Genomic DNA, 25,476 nt, shown 5'->3' on the forward strand with positions numbered 1-25,476 from the left:
ATGTAGCATATTGGGAAGTTCATAAATTGGTACTGTTGTCAAGCTACTTATGTGAAATTTTTTATCTCTTGCCACCAAAATCAAATATCAATGTCACAAATTTTCTTCCCTGTAGAAAAAACTAAACGAGGGCCAATTTTACAATGTTACTAAAAATACAACTTAGCCTAACTCCCTAATCTAAGAAGATTAAGTTAAAGTGCCAAAAAAAAAGAAGGTTTTGAGTACTAAAACAGTACAACGACTGAAGTGTAATGGCTTTGGACTCGCCTCCACTTTGTTGATTGAAAGGCTCACCTCCACTTCTCCTGTAAATCTTTCCTCTCGGACCAAATCCACGTCACGAAAATTGATATAACTAGGGCAACTATGGTAAGGAGAAGCAAAGCATAATTGAAATCATCGGTGAGAGAGTCGTATGTCTTTGAAGGAGCAAGCCGTGTGAAAAAGAGATCAACTCCGTGGGCAAAGACGAGGGTGGTTGACTCTAGCTTTGCTGGTATAGCTATTATGCTTCTAAGGCCTTCCACTTTAAGGGCGTGTGTGACGAAAGCCTGCAGAACCATCAAGTCAGTATGAAGAACCAACTGTTAATAGTTCTACCATATAGAATACAAGACTCAGATAACGATTTATGATATGCCTTTTGTTCTTAAGAGTTAGCAGGTCTGAATTCTGCAAGCATTCAATTCAACTATCTCGAAGGACAACTCTGTTTTCCAGACCAACATATGATACAAGAGAGGGAGATGTATTTTCTCATTTCTTATTCCTATATAAAATATTGTAAGATGCATGTAAAAAACATTACCATGAAATAAATCCAGAGAAATGAGAAGAATAACACAAGTTCTTTAGAAACACATGCAAATGAGTCTGTTTGATCAGAGGAACTTATACTAGCATTTAAGATATCCCATCAAAACTTAGTTTAACTAATTTCAACTCGTATACATGTGAGTATGTAACCCTATATAAAAATTCAAAATGGTAATGAGAGCTACACAAAGAACAAAAACGTGAGAATACAAATCTCTGTTTGATCAAAGTCCTTTCATATATCAGCATATAAGATCACCTATGTGCCAACTGACAAACACGAGACTCAATCTACTCTCAATCCTAGCCAAAAAAAAATGCCATTAAAGGCGTAAAAGTTTAACGAAGTCTTAAAATTTAAAAGAGTGAAAGCATCACCAAGACCAAAACAAGTTTCATGGTCTAGAGTGAAAAAGATGCCAGGTTCCTTCAATTGATGTGATTATTTCTCTCAATAGAGAAACCAACCTGGAGTAGTTTCCTACACGTTCTTGATGCAATATGGTACTACACATTAGTATTCCTAGTCTAGAACTAGCTTTACCATCAAAAGCTTCAAAAAAACTAGCTCATATGTTCTAGAAGTAGATTTAATATTAAATGCTTCAAAAAAGACAAGCTCATAAGTTCTAGAAGTAGATTTAATATCAAATGCTCTTATCTTAGAAACACCACTAACTAGGATTATTATGATCACTAAGGCCTCTAGACTGGCCCCGTTATGAGATTATAGCCAAAAGGCTCTATAAAGGAAATATGCTAACAAATTTGGTTACAGAACTCTACGTTTCTGAGTAGAACTGCCACTAATAAACATTATTAATTAGCCAATGGAAAACATAATCGCTTAATCTTTGGTTTCAAAATGGGAGGAGAGAGGAAATGATTTACTTCCCCTTGGTGAATTATTGATGATTTTCTTTGCAGTATTTTGGTAAAGTTGAAATTGAACTACTGAATCAAATATAATACACTCCCTTCCCATTCAGTTATTGAAAAATCTGACATAAAAGAGTACCCAACTATTTAACGAGAAAAAAAAAAGGTACTCAATCATTTACTCTCTTACCTACACTGAAATGGTCCATACTCACCATTTTTACCCCTCCTCCTGCCCCTCCTGTTTTTACTCCAATCAAACAAATGCATACATAGATCAAGAAATACAAATTGGCCAAATTTATCATTTCAATCAATTTCTCTATGCATATAAATGCACATAAAGGAATTATTTCGTTACCGTGCCGTTCCTTCCATCAAAACTCTCCCTTGATGTAAAGGACTATTTCTTTATTCAACAAAATGTAATGTGTTTTTCCTTTGCAGCAAGATTAAAAAGCTCTCACCTGTGGCATGATTGGCAATGTATCAGTAAGAGGCATAATCCCTTCCTCCTTTTCAGCTTGAGTAGGGTTCAGTGATCGACGAGGATCAAGAAAACGCTTGTCAAGTGCCAAAACCTGCATTATACCAACATATGGAGCATGATATGTCTAAGATACAAGCAAAATAACAAATGACAACTCCATTAACCAAGAGAATAGCATGAAAGTAAAGCTATTAGTGTTTGGACAAGAGATAGGCAAATCTGACCTGATCACCAATTGTGCCAATAAGCAGTTGTTTGGAAGTGATGCCTTTTGCTGTTGAGGTAACTGCTACTGCTTTCACACTGTGTGTGAAGAAGTAAGATTGAGACTTGGTCATGATTTCAGGACGCGAGTAGGAAGAGACAGGCGCACTAAGATTATGCTTTCCAAGAACAAGCTTCAGGACATCTTTGTTGTCCTACAAATATTTAAGTATGGTAAACAAGGGTTACAGAATGAAAAATAAGGTCTATAGAGAACAAACTGAAAGATAACAATTGGTGAAAAAATGTACCGCGCGAGACTGGTCGTAGATCTCAACAACAGACATCTCATATCTGTGTGCACGCAGGTTGAAGTAGTGATAGACGACCCAATTTTCACTAAATACCTTCACATAGAGAGGCGTGTAACAATACTTGGTAACTTAATAGTAGAAAAGAACATCGAGATAAAAGACTATTATCTTTACAAGCAAAAATTATTTTAGCAGTACAGGGTCTGAGTCAAGGAAAACTTACTGCATGTACAGGTCCCTGGCAGCCATGATGAGACATACGGAGCAGCACTCGGCCAGTTATTGTGTCAACAAGATAAACAAAAAGCCAGGAATCATCAGGGATCACTGATCCAATGTCACCCATTGCTTTAGGAGTAACAGTGGCCAGAAACAACAAATTCTTAGATATATATTTATACAACACATTCTGGTCAGCGTTAACTTTAGCTTGCGTGTGAACAACCTGAAAAAACGAGAAGCAGAAAAAATAAGAATATAAAACTACAATCTCAAGGTTCAGCAGCACAATCTGTGGTAACTTTTACCAAGACAGCTCTCTTAATTTTTCTTTGCTCAAGTTACAATGATCTTTTAAAGAAGAGCAAAGGATTACCTCACTAAATTTTCTGGTTGAAGTTGCAATGATCTTTTCTGAATCTGAGGGGATTATAACAGACCAAAGGTCACTGGACTCAAAACAGTAGTCATCAGATATCTCCTCTTTGCAATTTTTCTTCACCACATGCCCCTTTAAGAGATTATTGTTTATATCAACTGAATACCAATATATGTTTCCCAACTCCTTTTGAAAAATGTCAACTGCCTCAGGAGTTCTAGGGTACAGGTGGCCGTACCCCTCAGAATCTATTATTAGATGTAGACGCTGCTCAGTTGAATCAGTAAATGGCAGAGGAATAATTTGCGTAATGGAATGAACAGGAGCTAAGTAATTAAGCTCCTCTCCTTTGTATGCATCAACAAAGGAGAGAATACCAGACGCATCTGAATTATGTCCACATGTTCCAACTACAAGGACTGATGGGTTCTCATCTAATGCATGATGATGCGGCACCTGCCACTGATGTAACTTGATCCCCCTTGGACTTTCACAAGTTCCTGATTTATGGAAAGCATTCAGTAGTCGAGACCAAACAATTCGGCCATCACCTGTGTGAAGTGCAAAAAGTTTCCCTGCTCGTGTAAGTACAATGAGTAGCTTCCTAAATCCATTGTGGTCTCGCGTCATCTTACTTTTCTCAGCACTTTGTAACCTTATTCTCTGAACTGCTGCTACATCATCAGGAGTTGCAAGCATTAAAGTCGCTTTTAGTTTCAGCAAATGCCCCTTCCAACGACATAATATAGAAGTAAAATGAATCAGGTACTAAAACAAAATAGAAAGATAACACTACCAAAGTAATTATCAAATCGAACAACACAAGTTCACACTTTTTTTTGATAGAGCACAAGTTCGCACTTCAATGTTTACTACCCAGCTATGCCTATTGTAAGCAAACACCAAGGATGATACACTAAAATTCTTATACCAGATTTTATGACCTCAAGTACACAGAAAACTGATTACATAGACTTTCATGAACTGCCACTTAACAGAGTTTCATATTAGGTCCATAATAAAAGCAGAAAAGAAAAGTAAATACACAAAAAATCATTATATGTTTTCCTAGAACAGTAATAAAGAGATCTGCATAAATTATAAGCTAGATTATAAATTAGGGCAAATCATGATTGTTCTGTGATATATCAAATTTAAACACTTCCATGCTTCATACCTTAAGCCACTCAAAGAGGTTGTGCTCCACTTTTGCAACAGAGACACCATCCTTTTGTACAGGCAACTCTGAGGTTGTTACATCTATAATAGATGCAAGAGCATCTTCTCTATTCCAGACAACGGCACCTTGTTGTAACAACAATAGGGAATGGTCTTCCATGACAATCAATGCCCTAAATCCATAAGTTCGGTCTGTTCGGACATAGTTGTTGATGAAGACCTTGTGCACAAGTCCCCTTTGTTGGTCAAATTCAATACTTTCCTTGAGAAAATGGCTCTTCCAATCATTACTAGACTTGATAGTAAGTTGAATTTTAGCACCATCTTGCTGAATCAGCGCAAAAGCGGTCTGGCCTTCAGCAAAAGACAAAGAATCACTTACAGCTTCAACATGAGGGACTGTGTCAACTACCTCCAGTGTGCCTTCATCTTTCAATTTAACAAACAACAAAGATCGGTCAATTTTAATGGCAACCATTCCTGCAAGTTTGGAAGGTAATAATACTGCTTCTCCTGAGTAACCCTGAAGATCAGAAATCTGGAACTCTTGAAATTTAATTTCTCCACCAACAAAGCTTATAGAGACTAAACTTGACTTTGATGAATCAAGCACGACTACTTTGTCACTTGTAGGCAATGACAAATCACCAGAAAATCCACCAGCAAACCCCTTGCTACTGTGCTTCAGCAGCTCCCCATTTCGAACATTGATTACATATGCTTCAAACTGGGATGCCTCACCAATTCCTAAAGCATATATTGTGTCACTTTCTTCAGGATGAACCAAATGTTGAACGTCAATGCTGCAATTTGAGAAACTACAGATTAAATGGACCTTTTCAGAAATTTAGGTCAAAAGCACGGTAAAATAGTTTTATAAGGTTCCCTAACCTGTTCTCTGCTAACTCTTTCTTCCAGAGGATGTCACCATCAATGCTTGAAACAGCATGCAGGCAACCATTGCCATAGGCCAGAATAACATTGTCCTTGTCAGCTCCGAAGTTTGTCTGGAAAGAGAAAATAACAAATTTGTATATCAGTCTCACTGACTTCTCAGTTTCTTCATTGACATGACAAATGACATTTTCTACAAGTATGTTAGGAAATTACTTAACTTAAAATCATCTCTAAGTTGAAACATACAAAGGGTAGGTTTTTGGTGTAGTACACATTTCACAAATTTGTAATAGGAATAAATAGTAAATCAGAAAGCTTTGCACTTACTGGAGTAAACAACAATGATCTAGAGGGCTTTGATCCAAGAAGGAATGACTCCCACACCATCTGGCCATCAGGTAGGTTCCAAGCTCTTAGGACACTTCCTCCCGATGATAGGGTGACAAGGTCTGAAAAGAAATAAAAAGTCCAGTAGCTATAAGCATTCAGTACCAAATAATATTATAGCATTACAACTTATAGAGTTCCGCTCCACCAACGAATTAGGATGCATGCCCTTCCCTCCAAAGATTAAGGTGCAACAAGCTAGGAAAATTTTCATAAGAATAAACTGAATCAAAGTTTTAGGATAGATGAACAGATTAAACTTACTGAACCATCAAAAGTAACAGTAAATAAATTACTGATGGTGAAAAGGACAATTATTTCATTTTTTCCCGAGAGTCCATGATGTCAAGACTCTGATTCTTAAACATTGAACAGAAAACCTTTTCTTTTTTATTGAGTAAGGAGATTTCATAAGAAGGCATCAAAAAGATGCAAGGCAAAAAATAACAGCAAAAGAAGGGGTCTGCTCATGTACAAGAATTTACTAAATAACTAAAGAGCAGACATAGGGCCTGGTTGAACCAGCTATATAATAAGACCAAACAGTTGGATTTAAGAATGTGGTAGGAATTGAAATCCCATAAAAACATCTCAATTACTTTCATTCCAGATGCACCAAAAGATAGCAGCAGGCACCATACACCATGTTTTTTTGATTGGTTTCCCAACTCTCCATGAACGCCAACTCCCATAGGCTTCTTTAATGATAATGGTATTTGAATAGAAAACTATTCCGGTGAGTTCTCTAATAAAAGAGAATTAGTCAGTGGTAGATAGATGTCTTTCTTTCTCCACAGCAGGGACACTAACAGATTAAAGCTGCTTACTACTGTCTAATAACAGATATAGAGAGAGAATCCAACTAACGTGAATGATTATAGACCTAATTTTCCTTCTAACTCTATCCACATAAAAGGTCTTCGACATTGTCCCTCATCAATGATTCAGAGACATCATATTCAACTATTTCAAGTTGTTTACTTTTTGCATAGTCCTAAATAAGACCACTTAGATTACCATATAAAAGGAGCATATACTTGTAAGTCTTTAAAATTGTGTCTAGAGCACACACTTGAGTATGCAGCCAAACGAAAAGATACTAGCAACCTAGGCTTGGCAAGTAAAACAAGTAGCATGAAACAAACATAGCAAGTAAATCTATTCACTCAAAATTCAATTCAATTTTCCACTAGCTAAAACTAATAAGATAAACAGAAAAAAGTAACAGTACATTTCCCCAAGGCGATATCGATTTCATCAATGACATCATTGACTCCCAAAATCTGCCTCCAAACTGCAAAAAAAACACAAATCCAATTCAACAAATTCGCATCGAAGGATAAAACATAACAAAATCACTTAATTTCAACAAACCACAATCCGATAATAACTCACAAATCTCGCCGTGACGAAGATCGAGAGCAGCGATTGCATTCTCTTCAGTAGATACCACAACACGCTTCCTACCAGCTTTCTGTGTTTGAAACACTGCCTTCTTCACTTTTCCAATATACTGTTGATGCCTACACAAATCACAAATCACTCAAACACTTATCTAAGCATGTAATTCAACATCTTTTACAAAGTATAATCATAAAAAATTACAAAAAAAATTACCAGTCCATGAGTCCAACTTGATCTTCATAGAGAGCGAAAGACGTGTAAGACGATGAAAACAATATTATACAGAGAAGAAAAGCTCTAATCGCCATAGCTAATGGCGATTAAATTTAGATCTGAGAGAAGATAGTTGTATTGTTTCCAGCTCTTTTGGGGGCCGAATGAGAGTTCTCAATGGGTTTAGCCGGCCTTCAGTAATCACTACTCCCTTTTTTCCTTTTTTTTTTAATTTTTATTTTATTTTACCTCACATAAATATTAAATATTATATTTGTGATAAAATTATTCTTCAAAGTGATCGACTAATATGGGATAGAGATAAATAACTTTACTCTTGTAATATTTGTTTTTGCCTTTTACCATTTTAAATTTATAATATTTTGATTGTAACATTATATTATTGTTATTATTTCAATAATTTATTTTCATATAATATTTTGACTGTAACATTATTTTATTGTTATTATTTTGATAATTTATTTTAATTGTTATATTTGAGTTGATGATTTCTTTACCTTCAGATAATACCAAATATCTTATAACTCATATTTATGTACAATAATTGACAACATTATATTATTGTTATTATTTTGATACTTTTCCTTCATAATTACTTTGATTGTTGTATTTGAGTTGATAATTTTTCTATGATACGTGTAAATAGTTGTGATATTTAGTAGATGACAAATAAAAAAGAATGAGGTGAAGAAATACCTAATGAATAATAGTGAATACTCAAATTCACAAATAATCACTTATTAATAGAGTGAGAATCTTGTTGGAACTAGACCTCTAAACACTTAATGATGCATTAAAGATTGAATAAAACTCCTTACTTAATCTATACATAGAATGATATTTATGGTATGTTTGAGTTAGATATTCGATAAATTTTGTAAAATTATTATACTTATTTTGATTTTTGAGTAGATATTATTATAATAGATTAATTCCTTCTAAGAGAGTTTATAACTTAATTTTGAGAAGGTTTAGTAAAGATTTAAAGATGATTCGGAGGAAATTTGAGAATTGAACTTGAGGTTAAAGATGCACATTTTAGATTCTTGTTTAATATTTAAGTCTATGATAAATTTATCTTTAGGTTTATAAATAAAATTAATAATTATTATGTATGTTAATAAAGTGTAATCGTAATAGATTGACTCCTTTCTATATTTCATTTCAATTAATTTGATGGAATTTAGCAAGGATATAAAATGATATTGGATGAAATTTTATATTTGATCTTAAGATTGAATAACTTGTAAATCTCGTATTTATATTTAAGTTTGATTTTATAATAGACTTACATAGCTATATCAAACCATATGAATATACTTAATGTTAAATTTATAGAATTCTAATTCAGTTTATATTAAATAATTTAATATATTTATATTATCTTCTTTTTAATAAAATAAGATCTTATAAATTTTTCATGATCATATTTTTTTTAATTATTAAAAGTGAATATAATATATATTATAACCGGAAAAAATATTAATTTGTCATTAGTAATATATATTAGTAGATTTTTATGTAATTAGTGAATTTCCATCCAAATTCCACACTCTTAAACTGATTTTTCACAGTATATATAGAGCACGATTTTCCGCCCCACTCACTATCTCTCTACTAACAGAATTCGCTAACGCACTTTCTCTCTCTATAATTTTCAGTTTGCATTCATCTGTTATACAAAAACGTAACTGAATTTTCCGGCGTCGTCTTTTGCCCGGACAATGGCGTCGCTATACGTCGGAGACCTTCACGACTCTGTGACCGACGGCCAACTCTACGAAGCATTCTCAGAGTTCAAAAACCTCGTTAACGTTCGCGTCTGTCGCGACTCTTCTACGGGCCGTTCTCTCTGTTACGGCTACGTTAACTTCATTTCTTCTGAAGACGGTATATACTGTATCTTTTAGTATCGCTTGCATTGTTAATTTTCTGTTCGGTTTTCTTCGTTCGAATTTTGTGGGAAATTCAGTTTGACATTTGTTTGCATGGCGGATTTCGATGAGAATTTCGTGTTTTGGATTTTTTATATGACTGATCAATGCGGAATTTGAGACTGAGATATGTATTTACGGAGTAGAGCTATATTTTATTCCTAAGAATGCAGCTGAAGTTTTAGCAAAACGGTGTATACTGTATTGTTTTGTATCGCTTGTACTGTTAAATTTCCGTTCGGTTTTCTTCATTCGAAGTTCATGCGGAATTCAGTTTGACATTTGTTTTCATGGCGAATTCATATAAAAACTGTGTTTTGATTTCTTATGTAACTGATCAATGCGGAAATTCAAGACTGAGATATGTATTTACGGAGTTGTACTAAAGTTTATTCCTAAGAAATTGTGTGAAATGAAGTTCTTGTTTACTTATATTTTCGTGTTTCTGTGCCTATGCGTATCCTATATGTTTGTATGGATTTGTTCCTTGGACCTAATTGTGTAATTGACTTGAGAACCTATTGGTTTAGGTAAATATGTTATCCACTCGGTTGTGAATATACATTTATAAAACGAAAAGGACAGGGTTAGATTTCTTTATTATGGAAAAATAAGGAGAAGTTGGCCATTTTTTGTTTCAGTATATGATATATGAAGGACAACGACGAGATTTGATTTCCACTGGTATGTAAGGAATGTTAGATTTCATTGATGGAGTTGTATTTAGTGGTAATAGGTGGTGTTCAAACTCCAGAAATGAAGTATTGATAGTGAGCCCTCCCCTGTATGGCTGGATTAATTTCATTCTGAATCATTGAGAATAATCAGTAAAACACAGTTTGTCCGAGAGCGAGAGGAAGAAGCTATAGTTCTGGTAGGCGAGTTCTTTGTTTGTTATTAGTATTTATTTATTTTGTTGTGGTTACTCCTGCATGCTATTTGTTCAAGTTATGCATCTACTTATATGATTGTTATATCTTGCAATCGAGGGAAGATGTAACTGAAAATCTTGAGGATTTTATGATGTTGATTAGTAATGGAATGATCTTCTCTGCAGTGAGTCATTTTAGTGGACTATTACTGAAGTTATTTTTACTATGGATTAGTTGATGATGTGGCTAAGGAAATAATTAATTGTAATTTGAGATTTTGTTACTATAATTGGTCAAATTGTTTGTTTTTTGGTGTGAGTCATCTGTGTAGTTCTTTCAATGAAGTCCATCAGAGAGTAGTGTTGTCTTTTGATGGACTGTTACTTCAGCCTTGATGTTTTATAAAACACTGATGAATTCACTAAATGAAGGTTATCCGAATGATTTGCCTTGGTCTTATTTATTTTAATTTGATTGATTTGTAGTCTAGTTTCTGTTTTGTGGAATGTTGAGGACCAGTGAGTTGCTCATTTTGTCACTTAATGTTGTTTCCGTTGACATAACATTGTCTGTATGATCTGATCTGTGATTTGTTACCATAAGTATGAGCTAACCTTTTAAAATTGTACAAGTTGTATCATCTTTTTTCTTAGTTGCCTGAGAAAGCTGTGGTTTTTCCTGCTCTGTGAGCGAAACAGATCAGCTCATGACTTTTTTTGTGGTTAGCATTTATTAAGCTTCGTGCTCTGAACCAGTGACTAAAGGGACAATGATTGCAAATACAGAACTTTTGTCTAATTATTTGGTTGCTTTTGATTTGTTATTGTGTACATCTGACTTTCTTTTCCTCAGAGATCTGTGTGAGTTTATTTTTCACATGGAAAGCTTCTACTGTCTTTTTAAATGTGAACAGCTGTGCGTGCTATTGAGGTGAAAAATCATTCCACCCTCAATGGAAAAGCTATAAGGGTTAGTTGGTCGCGTCGTGATTCTGATGTGAGAAGAAGTGGAGCTGGAAATGTATTCGTCAAGGTAATTTTTAAGGACTGGATAACTGTCATTTTGAGATCTTAATAGTTTTTTTTCCCCTTATTGCTTTGATCCCTATGTGAAAATGATTTGGGATTTTGCTGCAGAATCTAAATGATACAATTGACAGCACGAAGCTTGAAGAAATATTCCAGAAGTTCGGAAATATCTTATCCTGTAAAGTTGCTGTTTCTGAGGATGGAAGGAGTAAAGGATTTGGCTTTGTACAGTTTGAGACTGAGGACAGTGCAAACACTGCTATTGAGGAGCTCAATGGATCTGCTGTTGGAGGAAAGGAGATGTACGTGAAATTCTCTCGGTTATAATTTATTGTGATCCTGATGAACTTTGATAGAGTATATAGAAAAAACTGTTTCTCTTGCACACTTTTAATCTTATTTTGTCCCCAAAATTTTTGCATCCATTCATGGATAGGTATGTAGGGAAGTTTGTCAAAAAGAGTGACCGGGTCCTGCCCAGCCCTGATGAGAAATATACAAATTTGTTCATCAAGAACCTGGGTCTTGACATCTCAGAAGAGCATCTTAGAGAGAAGTTCTCTGAATTTGGGAAAATTATCAGCTTGATCATTGCGAAAGATGAGAATGGATGTTCAAAAGGTTTTGGTTATGTGAACTTTGAGAATCCAGATGATGCTAGGAGAGCAAGGGAAGCTATGAATGGATCAAAACTTGGTAGGTTTTGATTTTATGTTGCTGTCGTATTCTCAGATGCAACTAACAGCTACAGTGTTCAAGAGTCTTATATGACCTGTATGCATTGGGCAGGCTGCAAGATCTTGTATGTAGCAAGAGCACAAAAGAAAACAGAACGCGAACAGATATTGAGGCGTTTGTTTGAGGAGAGAAGGAAGGCGCGACTTATTAAGTACCAGGTATCTTTGTTCCTCATTTCCTCATTCAAAGGATATATGTTACTGTAGAAAAGATGTCTTACTGTATTGTATTGTCCACTTTTTTATCACGATTAATGTCATCGTAGGGTTCAAATGTGTACGTCAAAAATATCGATGGTGATGTCAAGGATCACGAGTTGCGTGAACTGTTCAGTCGATGTGGCAAAATCACTTCTGCAAAACTTATGCTAGATGAAAAGGGAGTCAGCAGGGGCTTTGGATTTGTATGTTTTTCCAGACCAGAGGAGGCCAATAAAGCGGTGAATACTTTTCATGGTAAGTTATATATTTTTTTACTCGGTCTAGATCACGGTGAATGCCAAGGCACTGAATGTTGTTTCACATGAGCTAGTACTTGCAATAAATTTTTGTGCTATCTAACATCTTCTTTCCTATTACGTTTTTTGAGCACAGAAATCCCAGCTTAAGTTAATAAGTAGTACTACTTGACACTGTTTTCTTTCTAAAGGAGGTGTCAGAAATAATGAAGTGTAACAGCATGGATAGAGTTCCTGAATGACTCTATCAATATGGACATACTCATGAAATTCAGGGTTAAGGGGTTATAGAACTCCAGAATTTTAGTGCAAAAATGCATGTCTCTGTCAAATGCCTCAGGCCTTAACTTTAGATTCCGTAATGCCTATATGGGTATCATGTCAGACAAGCAACTTTTTGTTTGGTTGGTCTAGTTGAGTTTAGGCTAATTGTCCCACATATGGTTCATCCACTTTCTCTTGTTGAATCTGAACAAGATATGATGATACTGTTGTGGAATTCTGGCCTCAAAATTCTTTGTACTGAAAGTTAGAAAATTTCTCTGAAGGCCCCTATCAAGTATATTGACGTTGCTAGACATTCCACAGGATATATGTTAGGCCAAAAGACATTGTATGTGGCTATTGCTCAGAGGAAAGAGGAAAGGCAAACTCAATTACTGCTTAAGCATGCACAAGGAATTACAGGTCTCACTGGATCTTCCGCTTTTTTCCCTGGTGGATATTCCTCTCTGTACTACCCAGCCCTTGGTGATCTACAAGTATCTGAACAACCAGGGCTGTTGTATCAGCCTCTGAGTATGAGGCATGGTTGGATGGTCAATGGATTTCCTAACTCTATTAGCCCTTCTTATCAAGCTTCCTTGGTTAGTCCAACTGTAAATTTTCATAATACTTGGGCAATTTTACTACTTCATTGAGTTGGATAAACAGAATTTGAAATTTTCAGCAGTAGTCCGGAGGCACTAAATTGCATGGGCATGTTTCAGGTTTAAACCTAAGATGAAATTTCTTACAACTTATGTTTCATTTTTCAGATTCCTAGTGCTTCACAATATAGGCAATATAAGGGAAAGAAGAACGGACATATGCCAGTTCCAGATGTGCCTAACTGGAAGCAATCAGTGGCATCATCAAAACAACCTAGCTATACTCAAGTGGTTAAACTTCTTGCTATCCTTTTTCCATAAATTGAAATCTTGATCGACTGAGTCTTGTATTTTTTGATCTACAGTGTAATAGTTAAATATTCCAATTTACAATGCTTAAGTTGAATGTTTTTCTGAGACTCCTCCCTTAAAAATGTGTGACTTGCCTTTTTACTTCAATGGAAAAAGATAATGTTTTCAAATGCCTATTCAGAATAGTGATTAATCATTTTGCTAGGATGAGGATAAATATTTTTTTATTTGATTTTCAATTTCTGTGTACTGATTTATGTTTCCTTTTATGGTGTTCTTCATATATTCTTTTTATCTGAATCTTCTGATAATTATTCATGTATTTGAAAATCTAGGCCTCCACTTAACTAGTGTTAAGTATGTGATTTTTAGCCGGAAACTGTTCGATTGATTTGAATTATTGTTTCAACCATAAGTCTGTAACTACAAGAATTAAAGTATCATAAATCATTCAGCCCATATTTGCTCTATCTTTTAACCCAAGCATTTTTTAGTGGTTTTCTTAGCTTATATGATGCAAAATTGTTGATCTCACATGCAGATTACTTAGCATATGTATTTTAAAAGTTGAGATCTTTTTTCATAATTCGGTTATCATCTTGTTACTTAACTTCTGCCTGCACTGATTCTTCTTACAATCCTATCATGGAAAAGAAATTGTAGTCTATTTCTCAAATTGTTGTAACCCATGACAAAGTGCTTCTTTTTTCATTCACTAATATGTGTACATTGATGAGCTTCATTGCTTTAAGCTTCCTACTTTTGGTGCATGCCTTCACCTGGGTGAGAAGTATCCTGGGGAAGTTAAAATTTTCTTTTCAATGATGGATCACAGTTAAGCACCCCTGTTTTAGTAACCACATGATTTATGTATGCTGTGCAGGTCAAATATGCACCAAATGGTTGTGGTATGAAGAAAGGATGTGTTTTCTCTGCTGGCACTAGTACAAAAGGATCATTATCTGAGGTTTCAGACAACCTGAGTACCATGCTTACCGATGCACCTCCTAAGCAGCAGAAACAGATACTTGGAGACCACCTTTATCCTCTAATTAGTGAATACAAGGTGAGCTTTTTCTCTATCCTTTATAATCCTCCTTTTCTCTTCTATATTAGCTACCCTATGCACTAATGCAAAATAATTTGTCTGCTGCAATTGTTTTGGTTCTTCATAGATTACCCAAGGGGTAGATAAACACTTTAAAGAGGACTTGATCCATCTCTGACAATTTTACTGATCTGTCAAGAAGCTTTTGAAGCCATTTAGTTTTGAGCTTCGTTATCCGTTGGTTATATAGAGCTGGTCTAGCTTCTGTATCGGTCTTTACTATTACCCTGAGAATTAACAAAATTAATATGCTTTTTGTAGCCCCATCTTGCTGCAAAGGTTACAGGAATGCTTTTGGAAATGGACAACTCAGAGCTTTTATCATTGTTCAAGTCACCAGAATCTCTGGCAGCAATGGTGCAACAAGCAATTGAGACGCTCAACTTCCCCAAGACTGAAGTTTCCCCTCGAGATTCATGTCTTCCAAATCTTCTCTCTACTAAGTTGCAGTCAACTTAGCAACGAATTATGCAAAAATGTTGAGAGGTTTCCATCAAGTTTGTGTCACTAAGAAATAAATCTAGCTAAGTGTTGTTTGTATGGTGGCTACTTGTACCATGATTTTGTGGCTGTTAATACTTCTCCGATATGACATGATAGAAACAAAATTGTTGTAGTTAATGATACTGCTATAGCATTTGGGGTCGGCAATGTTATGTTTGACAATGTGTTTTGAAGTTGTCATTTCTTTACATGTTATAGTTGTATTCCATTTCACATTGGCTTTGTCAGATGATATTTGAGAAAGAATATTGATTCGAAGAATAAGGTTGAAGTCTACCAGTGTGTTAGCAAGATGAAAAAACAAAGTTCCCTTCTTTCTGCAGAACTTAGACTCAATTGAATGAAGTTCCCCTCTTTCTGCACATCGAGTTTTGTTTATTGAGTAATTTATGCTCTACAGATGTTTTGTTAAAACACACCATTTCGTTAAAACAGTACATAAATTCTATTTTATTTACAAATCAATTCAGTCATAGAGAAAGAGTTAAGATGGTAATAGACTAAACAGTTAAAGAGCCGAGAGATTAAGAAAAGTGAGAAAAATATTTCAACCCGCCACCCGCTCCACCCCACTTAATTTCTTTAGAAAGTTATTCCAACCCCCCCGGCATACAATTGTCATCCCTAATTATAGCAAGCAAAAAGAAACAAACTATAGATCATGTTTCAAGGAAGACTTATGATATACAGGACAAGTAAATTGTGTTCTTTGTTCACCCAAGAGCAATAAGCTCTCAGAATACATTCACTTTTTGAAGTCTAGATTACAATTCAACTTCTAGTTTACATGTCAGTAAAATCAACAAACCCTTTTTGATATCAGACTCAATGATTCCCTCCATTTCTCCTAATGCCTTCTCAAACTGCAGATTATCAGAATCAGTTGCCCTGACACTGCTGGTTTTGGGTAAAAAGCAAAGCATGATTATCAGAATCAGCTCGTAACTCGTAGTCATGGAATCAACTCATGAGTTCTTCCATTAAGCCCTGTAATTAGAGGCCAAGGCTAGAAGTTTCAGAAAAAAAGTAGATGCATTTACTTCTCATGAAATTTTCTGTTGTATGGGAAAATCACCTGAGAAATATACTGCTCTGCATCAGTTCGCCTAATGAAAAGAATTGCATGACGAGCAAGGTTGGCTAGTTGGTCGCTGAGGACCACATTACCAATGTCATCGAGGACCCTCACCTTGATATAGGGATCTTTTGGAGGCACCATATCCTGTGAAAAGCAAAACAAAAGGAAACTAAGGTATTTGGCCGAGTCTCTATCATTTGCACTGAGCGGGTCTCCCCGATAGTAAAAGTTTATGAGGAAAGCAGTCCCTTGCAGATTGATCAGATATTCTAGAAAACACATGGAGTGATGTCATGTTTTTGCTTGTCAATGTAGTATTTTATTTGAGCACATTGAACTTCTGATAATCGAGTATCTGTTTAATTTACTTAATGCACTCACAAGCACTCACATTGCTGCCCTAGCCTCGTGTTCTTTTCAGAGACAGTTCTAGTCCAAAGATTGATATAGTTATCCGAAGCCTAAAGTCAAATGCAATGAGCAAATTTGATACTTCCTACTCACAAAAGAAAGAAACAGAATAGGAAAAATCTGCCACCCTCCTAACAGATCACCATCCACACTCCAATCCAAGCGTCCTTCTCTTGACCCCATAGCACACCAACATTGATGAGGGTGCAACAATGGGGAAGATGTGCAGACACGCTATGGCCTAGAGATTAAAAATACTTGTCAGGGAGCATCGTTAGGTCAGGACCCCTCAATGTTACAGAACTTCAAGAAATAACTTTAGCTTCAGATATATTAATTTCCAGACTTGCTGACACTTCATAAGAACCAGAGATTAATGAGCTAAACAAAACAAACACTAAAGTTCCATATCAACACAACCAAAGAAAAAAGAACAAGACACTATTTAGCAGTGAATCATGCAACATTTAATGGACAGTTGCACTTTTTTCTGCTGTTTGGATTCAAACAAATTTTGGTAATGACACATACTGCTCCTAAATAGTCACAGATTACAACAATTAACCTTTCGAAGGAGGGAAATGCAGAATTTCTTCTAGGAGATCATACTATAATTCCAAGAGTACAGAAAACATGTCCTGGTTTGGTTATCAAAAAAAGAAAACATGCCCGGGTTAGGACTTACGACTTACCAAGAGTCTACTTTCTGCAATTTCAGGCATAGTAGTATTTGTTAGGTGTAATAGTCAATTCACTATAGTCTTTGAACAATATATCAGGATACAAAAAAGAAGTTATGAGAAAAGAACACTTACCACCCCCAAATCAAGATCAAGTGCTGACATGTATGATTGGACAGTTGCAGCATGATTCTTAAAATATTCTTTCTCTGAGGTACTAAGCTTCTCTTCAATTTCTTCTGGGAGGACACGCTCAAGGGTCCATCCCAATCTTCGAACAACTTCTGCACGATTGTATCTAAAGAAGGAACAACAAAGAAAGTCGACAACAAACATAAGAGATGCAGGAAGATCAGGAATATATGACCGTTTCCCAAGGACAACTCTGAAGCCAAGTGTTACTCACACATAAGCCATCAGACAGCGCTTGTTGCGAGTGAGAGACTGATGATGGATAAGCAGCCCGTGGTAATTATCATCTTTGGGGAGCTCTGGATTGGAACTTCTATCAGTCTCAGGTGGATTATTGTCATCAGGTGATTCGTTATTTGAAACTGCGTCGTTCTGAGTTGGTCGGTTTGCACTTGAACTTTCAGTAGGAGCTTTTGCATTCATTTTCCTGAGTCAAACTCAAGATGGATAAGGTCTGAAAGTCTGAAACAAAGTTTTACTCCATTTGGTACATAGAGAAGAATACACATGCGTAAGGAAAGAATGAATTTGTTGTGAAACACATTGTCAACATGCTGGATTTGACTCAATTTCAGAAATGAACCGAGACGAATCCAAGTTGACGTGTGATATTTGATGAAATTATATGCCTTTGGAATCTGGTGTATGGACATCAAATTTAACAGTTAGCCATTAGGACACTCATGCAGTATCATGAAGCCAATTCAATAGAAGGTATGGATGAGGGAGGACAAGCACCTAATGCTCAATACTGAATAAGCAGCAAAGTTGAAAGCTTCAGAAAACACAAACATAGCATTTGGCGCTACAAGACACAGAAACATTCTGAGAGATTAGTGCCTAGGCACTAGAATGGCACAAACTTGGAGGCTACAGTGCCTAGGTGCCATCAGACAAATAGAACTATAGGAGCACAGTGCCAAGTTGCTATCAGACAAATACTGGTTCTTAGACGTGTTCTTACATGAAAACTATAAATATACTCTACCAGGGCTGAACATACCACAGAAGAAGGGAAAAAAGAGGGTTGGGTCTATTTCAACTTGAATTCATCTTCTACTTCCTTTCCTTTTGGCTTTATCCTTTCATGTTTAAGATTGTCGTTAGGATGTTCTTTGCTTTTAGCAAGAATTTATTCCTCCTTCCTTAACTGTAATGGATCTTCATGTACAGTTTGGATTCTTAATGGCTTCTTGCTTATTATTGATGGTTATTCAAAATCTTAATCTTATGCTTCTCATTGCTTGACCATCATATAGATTGGTAAGATGGATCAATTAAATTCTTGGTTGCCATTAAAATTTCTCCAAGGAACCATTCACCTTCATTTGATCTTCAAGGTAGAGGTTAAGTTTCTTGGGATAGACGGATAAAGAAACAATATGGATTTTAACTGGGATATAGAGACTACTTTCTTCCCACTATTTTTTTTTTAAACCAATAAATTTGTATATTACTACAAGTCCTTTTTTCCTTTTAATTCTTTACACCCAATCTATATGTTTCTCCTTACACCTTAGTTGGTATTCTTAGTTCTAGTTCTTTGGATTTAAAACATCAACAAGGCAGAGAACCTTTTCTTTAATTTTTTCTAAAAATGATGAAATGATAATGGAGATTAACACTCCATTGAATTTCTGACATGGTTTTGGGGGAGGGAAACAAGGTTGAGTTAATTTTTGAAGTGGCGACACAGACAGACAAAAATAAGAGCTAAACAAGAGTTAGCTGAAAGAATGTAATGGCTGCGTCAAAGCAAGACATAACTTCCAATAGGACCGCTTTTACATTATAGCAAAAACTTCAGAAAATTCAGCATGCTGACACACAAGTATTATGGAGAAGAAAAGCATATGATAGAGAACTGATGAAGTATGTATGTTCAAGGCCTAGATCAGAAGCAAACTGGACAAGAACACAGGTAAAATAGGACAGTTTCAGGATATCAGTTAAGAAAATACACGAGGTATACTTTTGTTCTGTAAAATATTTGCAACAATAAGAATCATATAAAAAGCTCACCTAACTACTGTAAGCATGTTATGAGTTATACAGCAATAAGGTTGCAGAAAGAGATGAATAACAAACAAAGAAAGCTTGGGAAACCACAAGGAACGTGTTAAATATACCTCACCAAGGAATTGAGGTGCAGGAAATGGCTGTTACATTCTTCAAGTACTTGTGTAACAAGGTCAGTCTGCATCGAACAAAAAACTTTTCTTTAAGTATAAAACTCTAAGTAAATAGTGGACCGAATATGTAATGAATTAAAATGTTTATAACATTCAAGTAGCAGCAGAGAAAGTGACCCTGCCGAACATCAACTTCATTTTAATGTAAGAAGCACTCATGATCACTCATTTTCTAATAAAACTCCTTAAAAAAGAAGAAGTGGAATTACATGTATACTTCTGTTAATAACAAGATCAATATCTTGGATGTATGAATTACCCACTACAGCATTATGACATGCATAATAATGACAAACATCTATCTGGCTACCTTATTCCTCTAGCGTGAACCCATATATTATAAATGCAAGATGAATGCATGTTTATATTCAAATCTCAGTGAGTCAACACCTATCGTCTATACAATTTTCACAGCCTACATGGAAATAACGCAAATGATTAAAACTATCTGCAATTTAATTTCTAGTAAGCTGATCTAATATAGAATGAATTGCATACATTAAAAGCTGCAAGCTGCCCCGGTTCACTCTCTGCAAATTCTTGAACTAATTCTCTCCCCTTCTTCCCGTACATTTCTTCCAATTCAAATGGGCCAAGCACTAATCAATTTTTACCTGCAGTCACTGAACCATTTCTCAAACACATAAATCTGAAATCCCTTAAAATTGGAAAATCAAATAGTACTTATGCAACTATTTTCTTATATCGGAATTCCCATCAAGTAGTTTTTCTAAGGCCTGATTCAGAGTATTCCAATTTTGTCGAATATTTTTGGCATAACTAATATCAAATAATTTCTTTACAGAGTTACAAAAGTAATGTTTTTTCTTAAATGAACAAGTCCAATCTAGTGACAGTAAATAGAGTTACAAATACAAAAAGAGAATACTTGTTCAGTAAGAAGAGCGAAAAACAAGTACAATTTACGGTTCCTCGGGTGATATGTGAGCTTGTGTTTGCTGTTCATGGAAGGAAAGAGCTCCAGAAATAGCTGGAAGGTAACATCACTCTACTATCAAGCTTTCAAATTTGCAGATTTGATGCATTTGAAAGCCAAACACATAAAGACTTCAGTTGGATCATCCTATTTTACTGACCCAGTCAAATTTAGCAACCCACATCGATATGGAAGAATGGACATGAATAGTAGCAACAATGAGTTGATCTTTTTCTCAATTCGAACGAAACTCATCGAGTAATTACCATAAGAATCACCTAAGAATAAGTTGAAATTTCAAAATCTGGGGATCTGGGTTTGCCTTAAATCCTTTGAAAATCTCTTTGGATGTTTCAGATTTAACAAAAAAAATTGTCAAAAATATGAAAATCTGAGTTAACTGAAGCATTTCATCAAACACCTAATGTGCATAAACCCATAAATTGCTTAAAGAAAAACAACAACGAAATCGTATTTACGCACCTTTTTTCAATTGATTTCCTTAACAAGAAAGTTGAAATGTAATTTTTGTAATTTGATTTCTGCTTCGCGAAAATTTGATTCAAAAACAATTTTGGCGGGAGTTTCTTCAACATTCCAAAATTTAACCGCCAAAATCAGAAGCCAAAAAAAAAAAAGAGGGTATTATATAAATTTAAAATAGAGTTTAGAAACTACACTTGGACCTCATAAGTTTAAGAAATAGGCAATAAGACCCACTTAATTCATAAAAGCATCCATTTTGGTCCTTTTGTTCCTTCTTGTTTTCTCACTAGGGTTTGTTAATTGTTACCACTTAAATGTCTCCATTTGTCTGAATTCATATCACATAAGGCCAACTGCACGAAGAACGAGCGCTTCGTATTAAAAATTATTTTCATTTCGAGGCTGAAGTTCGAGACAGTAAAATAAAGATAATGGATAGATCTATTCATCTTATCATAATTCTCTGCATTATTAGTCCTTACATCTCGTTAATAGGAAATTTTAATAAGATTTAGAAGCGAAAATATATTTACAATTAATATTCTCATCTAAGGTATAAATGATAGAACTATATAAGTTGTAAATTGTTAGTTTGGCCATACATTTTGGTAAGAAATCCAATAATAATTTAACAAATCAACTAGTATAGTCTTCTTGCCTAAGAAAAAAGAAGTTTGATTGCTTAATCTTTAGGGTGTTTTTATTAATTAAAAAACTAATAACACATTAACCATAAAATATAGTACTAACATTAAGTAATGGCCACTATATATTAAGCTAAACCATATTATTATCATACCAATTAGTAAATTTTTTGTTTTCTTACTTTTATTATATGTCCATTCCCAAAAGCTTATGCCTTTTTTTTCTTTTCTTTATCACTTGTAAAGAATGCGTTTATATGTTTTGTCAAATTGTTATGATAAATATCTATATTGTTGCAAATACTCTAGAAAAAACAAATTCACTTTGATAGAAATTTCAAAATTTATTCGTCCTTTACTTGAAGTCTCAATTTTCAATTCTAATAATGAAAAAAATTCTATCGAAAGCATTGAAAAATTGATGACATGGTCAAATTATAATTGGCCACGTGTCAAAAATGATTTAATGGTTTTGTCAAACCATTGCTAAAAGGTAATGGCATGAATGAACATTTTTTTTAACGGTAATGACATAATGAACCAAACTTTTAACTGAAGATATAAATAAGACTTTTCTGAAAGTTCGATGACATATTTGATCATTTTCCCTTAAAAACAAGAGTGAAAAGGATTGACTACGTGTCAAACTGCGATTGGATAGACTGATTTATTTTATTATTAGCACTTCGACAAGTATTACCGTTTGTGGACTTGTGGTCCTCTCGAATTGGGAATCCACACAAAAGCCCATAAAATACAAAGAATTATTTTATGAAAAATAAATATTACCTCCGCTTTTACGTCAAACTTTTAATTGTTGTAATTTTCCTTTTTACAATCAAAACTATAAAAGAATTTAATTAACATTTACAAAATATTTTTTAATCATAATAATATGCAAAAATCAAAAATATAATTTATAGTATTTTTTTTGATATAATTTATGAATATTTTTTAAGAATTCGAACAAAAAAGACAATTGGAATTTGAAGTGGGAACTTCAAGTGCAATATGCTTTATCCATTTTCCAAAGCTGATTTGCTTTTTTGCAAAATGCATGACCAAATATACTAAATTTTATTCAAAATTCACAACTACCACACAATTGAAATCTTTAACTTCTTTTATCTTTCAACTTTTTTGAACAAAGTTAAGCATCTAATCTTATCGAGAGTTATGGTAGGATGAATAGGAATCGTCGATCCTTGATCAGGAATTTCGTGGAAATACTGTGGTAGGGAACTTATGAGAAAGTCGAACTTCAATGTGGATACTAGACATTGAGTAGGAAAAAGAACAGCCTGGTCCACTAAGCGTCTAATATGCACGGGGTCCGAGGAATGGTTGGACAACAAGTGTCTATGCACGGTTACTCCAGCTCGAACTTGTGATCTCCTGATCAAACGACGTCAACTTTTTTCAGTGTAATGAAACAACATAGTCTTTTCAATACAACAAAAAAGATCCATGCCTTTTATAAAATCCTTATTTACTCTAATATGAATATTCAAAATATCAAGACCAGTGACATTTGTTTTCTCTAGGACTGTGATACTTCTAACTAAACTCAATAGGCTCTTCTTGATCAACTATTTCACTTATGCAGTGAAGTTGCTGAACAACCTCTTTCATGCAGGGTCTCTCTGTCTTCGTTTCTCTTAAACACGAAAGTGCAAGAGCCAGGAACGAGTCCATACCAGTCGTTACATTAGTCAAAGGCTCCTCGTCAAGCAAGCGTCTGTCCAATACATCTATAACTGAGCCATGGTTTTCTTGCTGAATGACATAAGAGACCAAGTTGACACTATTTTCGTCTCGAGAGAAGTCAACTGCCTTCTGAGAAGTAAGAAGTTCTAGTAACACAACCCCGAAGCTGTAAACATCACTTTTATCGGTTAGCTGGTAGTTGCGAAAATATTCAGGGTCCAAGTAACCTAATGTACCCTGAGCACAAGTGGACACATGACTCAACCCTGGACAAGCCAATCTTGATATCCCAAAGTCGGAAACTTTGGCGTTGAATTCGTTATCCAGGAGTATGTTTGTAGATTTGACATCTCTATGGTAGATGGGAGGATAAGCAGCTGAGTGAAGATAAGCCAATGCTTCTGCAGTTTGTGAAGCAATTTTCAACCTTGTTCTCCAGTCAAGAAAGGTGGAGTACTTACCATGAAGATGATCGTGGAGGGTTCCGTTGGAAATGTATTCGTAAATCATCAAAGGCTGTTCAGCTTCTATGCAGCACCCTAAAAGCTTGACCAGGTTCCTGTGATTGACTTGAGAAAGTATCCCTACTTCATTGAGTATTTGTTGAGTGCTCTTGAGATTTCCCACTTTGGCTAACTTTACTGCAACAATAGTTCCATCGTGAAGCTCGCCTTTATAAACTTCTCCGAAACCACCACGGCCCAAGATTCTGTCTTCTGAGAATCCATTTGTAGCTTTCTTCATCTCCTTGAGACAAAACATCCTGGCCGGTTTTCCACCGTTGTTTGATTTTAGAATGTCTTCTCTTGCCTTAGCAAGCCTAGCCCTGGCTGAGACTCTTCCTGATCTTTTCAACGCCACTGCAATCACCACAACAGTAAAAGCCAAAAACAAGGCAATCCCAATAGATATATTTAATACAAAACCAGAGTGTTTCTTCTTCATGCAATTTCCTAGACTTCGGTTCCAATAATAGCCATGATTGCAAAAACAGCGAAAGACACCGTTTTTACCAGAAGGTGAACATTTAGAAGCTCCAGAGCAATCAGATTGTGATTTACAGTGTGGCTCGGGTGGAGGAGACCATTGAATTTCCAATCCCTCCTCCCATTCATTAGCTGGCTTCATAGCATCCAAGTGTAGAATGCTTCTAAATGCTTGGCAACCCGAGATATGCAGGCGTATCTTGTATGCTGAGGGCATACCGCCAGCAATAAATGTGCAACATGGATAAACACCACTTGCACACTGAAGTTCCCTTTTTGCATCTACATGTCCAGAGCTAAGCAGGTATTTATGGCACAAGCTAGAAGGTGTGCAATTTAAAGGGGATACAAGAAGACGAGGAGAACAATTAAATAAGAAGATAGTGTTAGAAGAAGTAACGTTAAACGGAAGAGTTTGGTTCAACCACAGTCCCTCACTCACTGACAAGTCTTGTGTAACACAGGTACCAGGCATCCAGGGTGATGGTTGCACCACCATACGCTGGAACGAGGCCATAACTCTGAGGATGACGTAAGAGCTTCCATTAAGGGTATCAAGATAGAGCTTGTGAGAGTGAGGATCACAACGGATAGAATAGTCAGGGTTGCCACAGTTGGGATTCGTGCTCAATGGATATGGAACCTCTAGAGGACCACAGTTTGGACATGTCTTTTGGGAACAACAGTAACAAAAGAAGTAGAGTAACAGTAAGACATACAGGTTGGTTTTCCTCCTGTAAAGAATAGTCATGGTTATTTTGTGAGGTGCAAAGAAGAGGTTGAAAATATTATGGTAGAAAGGATATCATAAGTGGGTAAATATAGGCAAAGGAAAGAGAATAAAGTGGGTGAACGAAAAATGAAAAGTATTCAAAAGAATCTAGTAAAAGCAAAAAGATTTGGCAATCATTGAACAAAGGGATTCTTATCTGAAGG

At 35.3% G+C, this 25,476-nt stretch overlaps 4 protein-coding genes across 7 annotated transcripts; 1 reads left to right on the forward strand and 3 right to left on the reverse strand.

Annotated features, from left to right (window-relative positions):
• Positions 1 to 47: 47 nt before the first annotated feature.
• Positions 48 to 7,626, reverse strand: LOC101252322 (uncharacterized). Its single transcript, XM_010327651.4, has 12 exons — positions 7,385 to 7,626; positions 7,163 to 7,290; positions 6,999 to 7,061; positions 5,708 to 5,829; positions 5,375 to 5,490; positions 4,482 to 5,286; positions 3,302 to 4,033; positions 2,930 to 3,151; positions 2,704 to 2,799; positions 2,413 to 2,607; positions 2,166 to 2,279; positions 48 to 554 (listed from the first exon to the last, which is right to left on the reverse strand). The coding sequence occupies exons 1-12, from the start codon at positions 7,477 to 7,479 to the stop codon at positions 294 to 296; spliced, it is 2,949 nt and encodes a 982-aa protein (XP_010325953.1). The 5' UTR covers positions 7,480 to 7,626; the 3' UTR covers positions 48 to 293.
• A 1,389-nt stretch (positions 7,627 to 9,015) lies between these two features.
• LOC101266448 (polyadenylate-binding protein 7) lies at positions 9,016 to 15,400 on the forward strand. Its single transcript, XM_004246859.5, has 10 exons — positions 9,016 to 9,295; positions 11,125 to 11,243; positions 11,348 to 11,541; positions 11,676 to 11,935; positions 12,029 to 12,135; positions 12,243 to 12,432; positions 13,023 to 13,300; positions 13,472 to 13,594; positions 14,499 to 14,681; positions 14,985 to 15,400. Exons 1-10 carry the CDS (start codon positions 9,130 to 9,132, stop codon positions 15,180 to 15,182), a joined length of 1,818 nt encoding a protein of 605 aa, XP_004246907.1. The 5' UTR covers positions 9,016 to 9,129; the 3' UTR covers positions 15,183 to 15,400.
• A 489-nt stretch (positions 15,401 to 15,889) lies between these two features.
• On the reverse strand, positions 15,890 to 21,338 carry LOC101252021 (uncharacterized). 4 transcript variants are annotated; one of them, XM_010327649.4, is made up of 7 exons: positions 21,201 to 21,338; positions 20,279 to 20,394; positions 19,718 to 19,785; positions 17,803 to 18,015; positions 17,532 to 17,694; positions 16,303 to 16,449; positions 15,890 to 16,214 (listed from the first exon to the last, which is right to left on the reverse strand). In XM_010327649.4, the coding sequence occupies exons 2-7, from the start codon at positions 20,351 to 20,353 to the stop codon at positions 16,188 to 16,190; spliced, it is 693 nt and encodes a 230-aa protein (XP_010325951.1). In that variant the 5' UTR covers positions 20,354 to 20,394; positions 21,201 to 21,338; the 3' UTR covers positions 15,890 to 16,187. The 4 variants fall into 4 exon arrangements, with proteins under 4 accessions (XP_010325951.1, XP_004246592.1, XP_010325949.1 ...); XM_004246544.5 differs by having other exon boundaries at positions 20,279 to 20,403; XM_010327647.4 differs by lacking the exon at positions 21,201 to 21,338 and adding an exon at positions 20,701 to 20,841 and having other exon boundaries at positions 20,279 to 20,403.
• Positions 21,339 to 23,240: 1,902 nt separating this feature from the next.
• Positions 23,241 to 25,442, reverse strand: LOC101266152 (wall-associated receptor kinase-like 20). Its single transcript, XM_019215724.3, has one exon. It carries the CDS (start codon positions 25,289 to 25,291, stop codon positions 23,405 to 23,407), a length of 1,887 nt encoding a protein of 628 aa, XP_019071269.1. The 5' UTR covers positions 25,292 to 25,442; the 3' UTR covers positions 23,241 to 23,404.
• Between the last annotated feature and the right edge of the window lie 34 nt (positions 25,443 to 25,476).

The sequence above is a fragment of the Solanum lycopersicum genome, chromosome 9, assembly GCF_036512215.1.
Source record: "Solanum lycopersicum chromosome 9, SLM_r2.1".
NCBI classification, from domain to species: Eukaryota; Viridiplantae; Streptophyta; class Magnoliopsida; order Solanales; family Solanaceae; genus Solanum; species Solanum lycopersicum.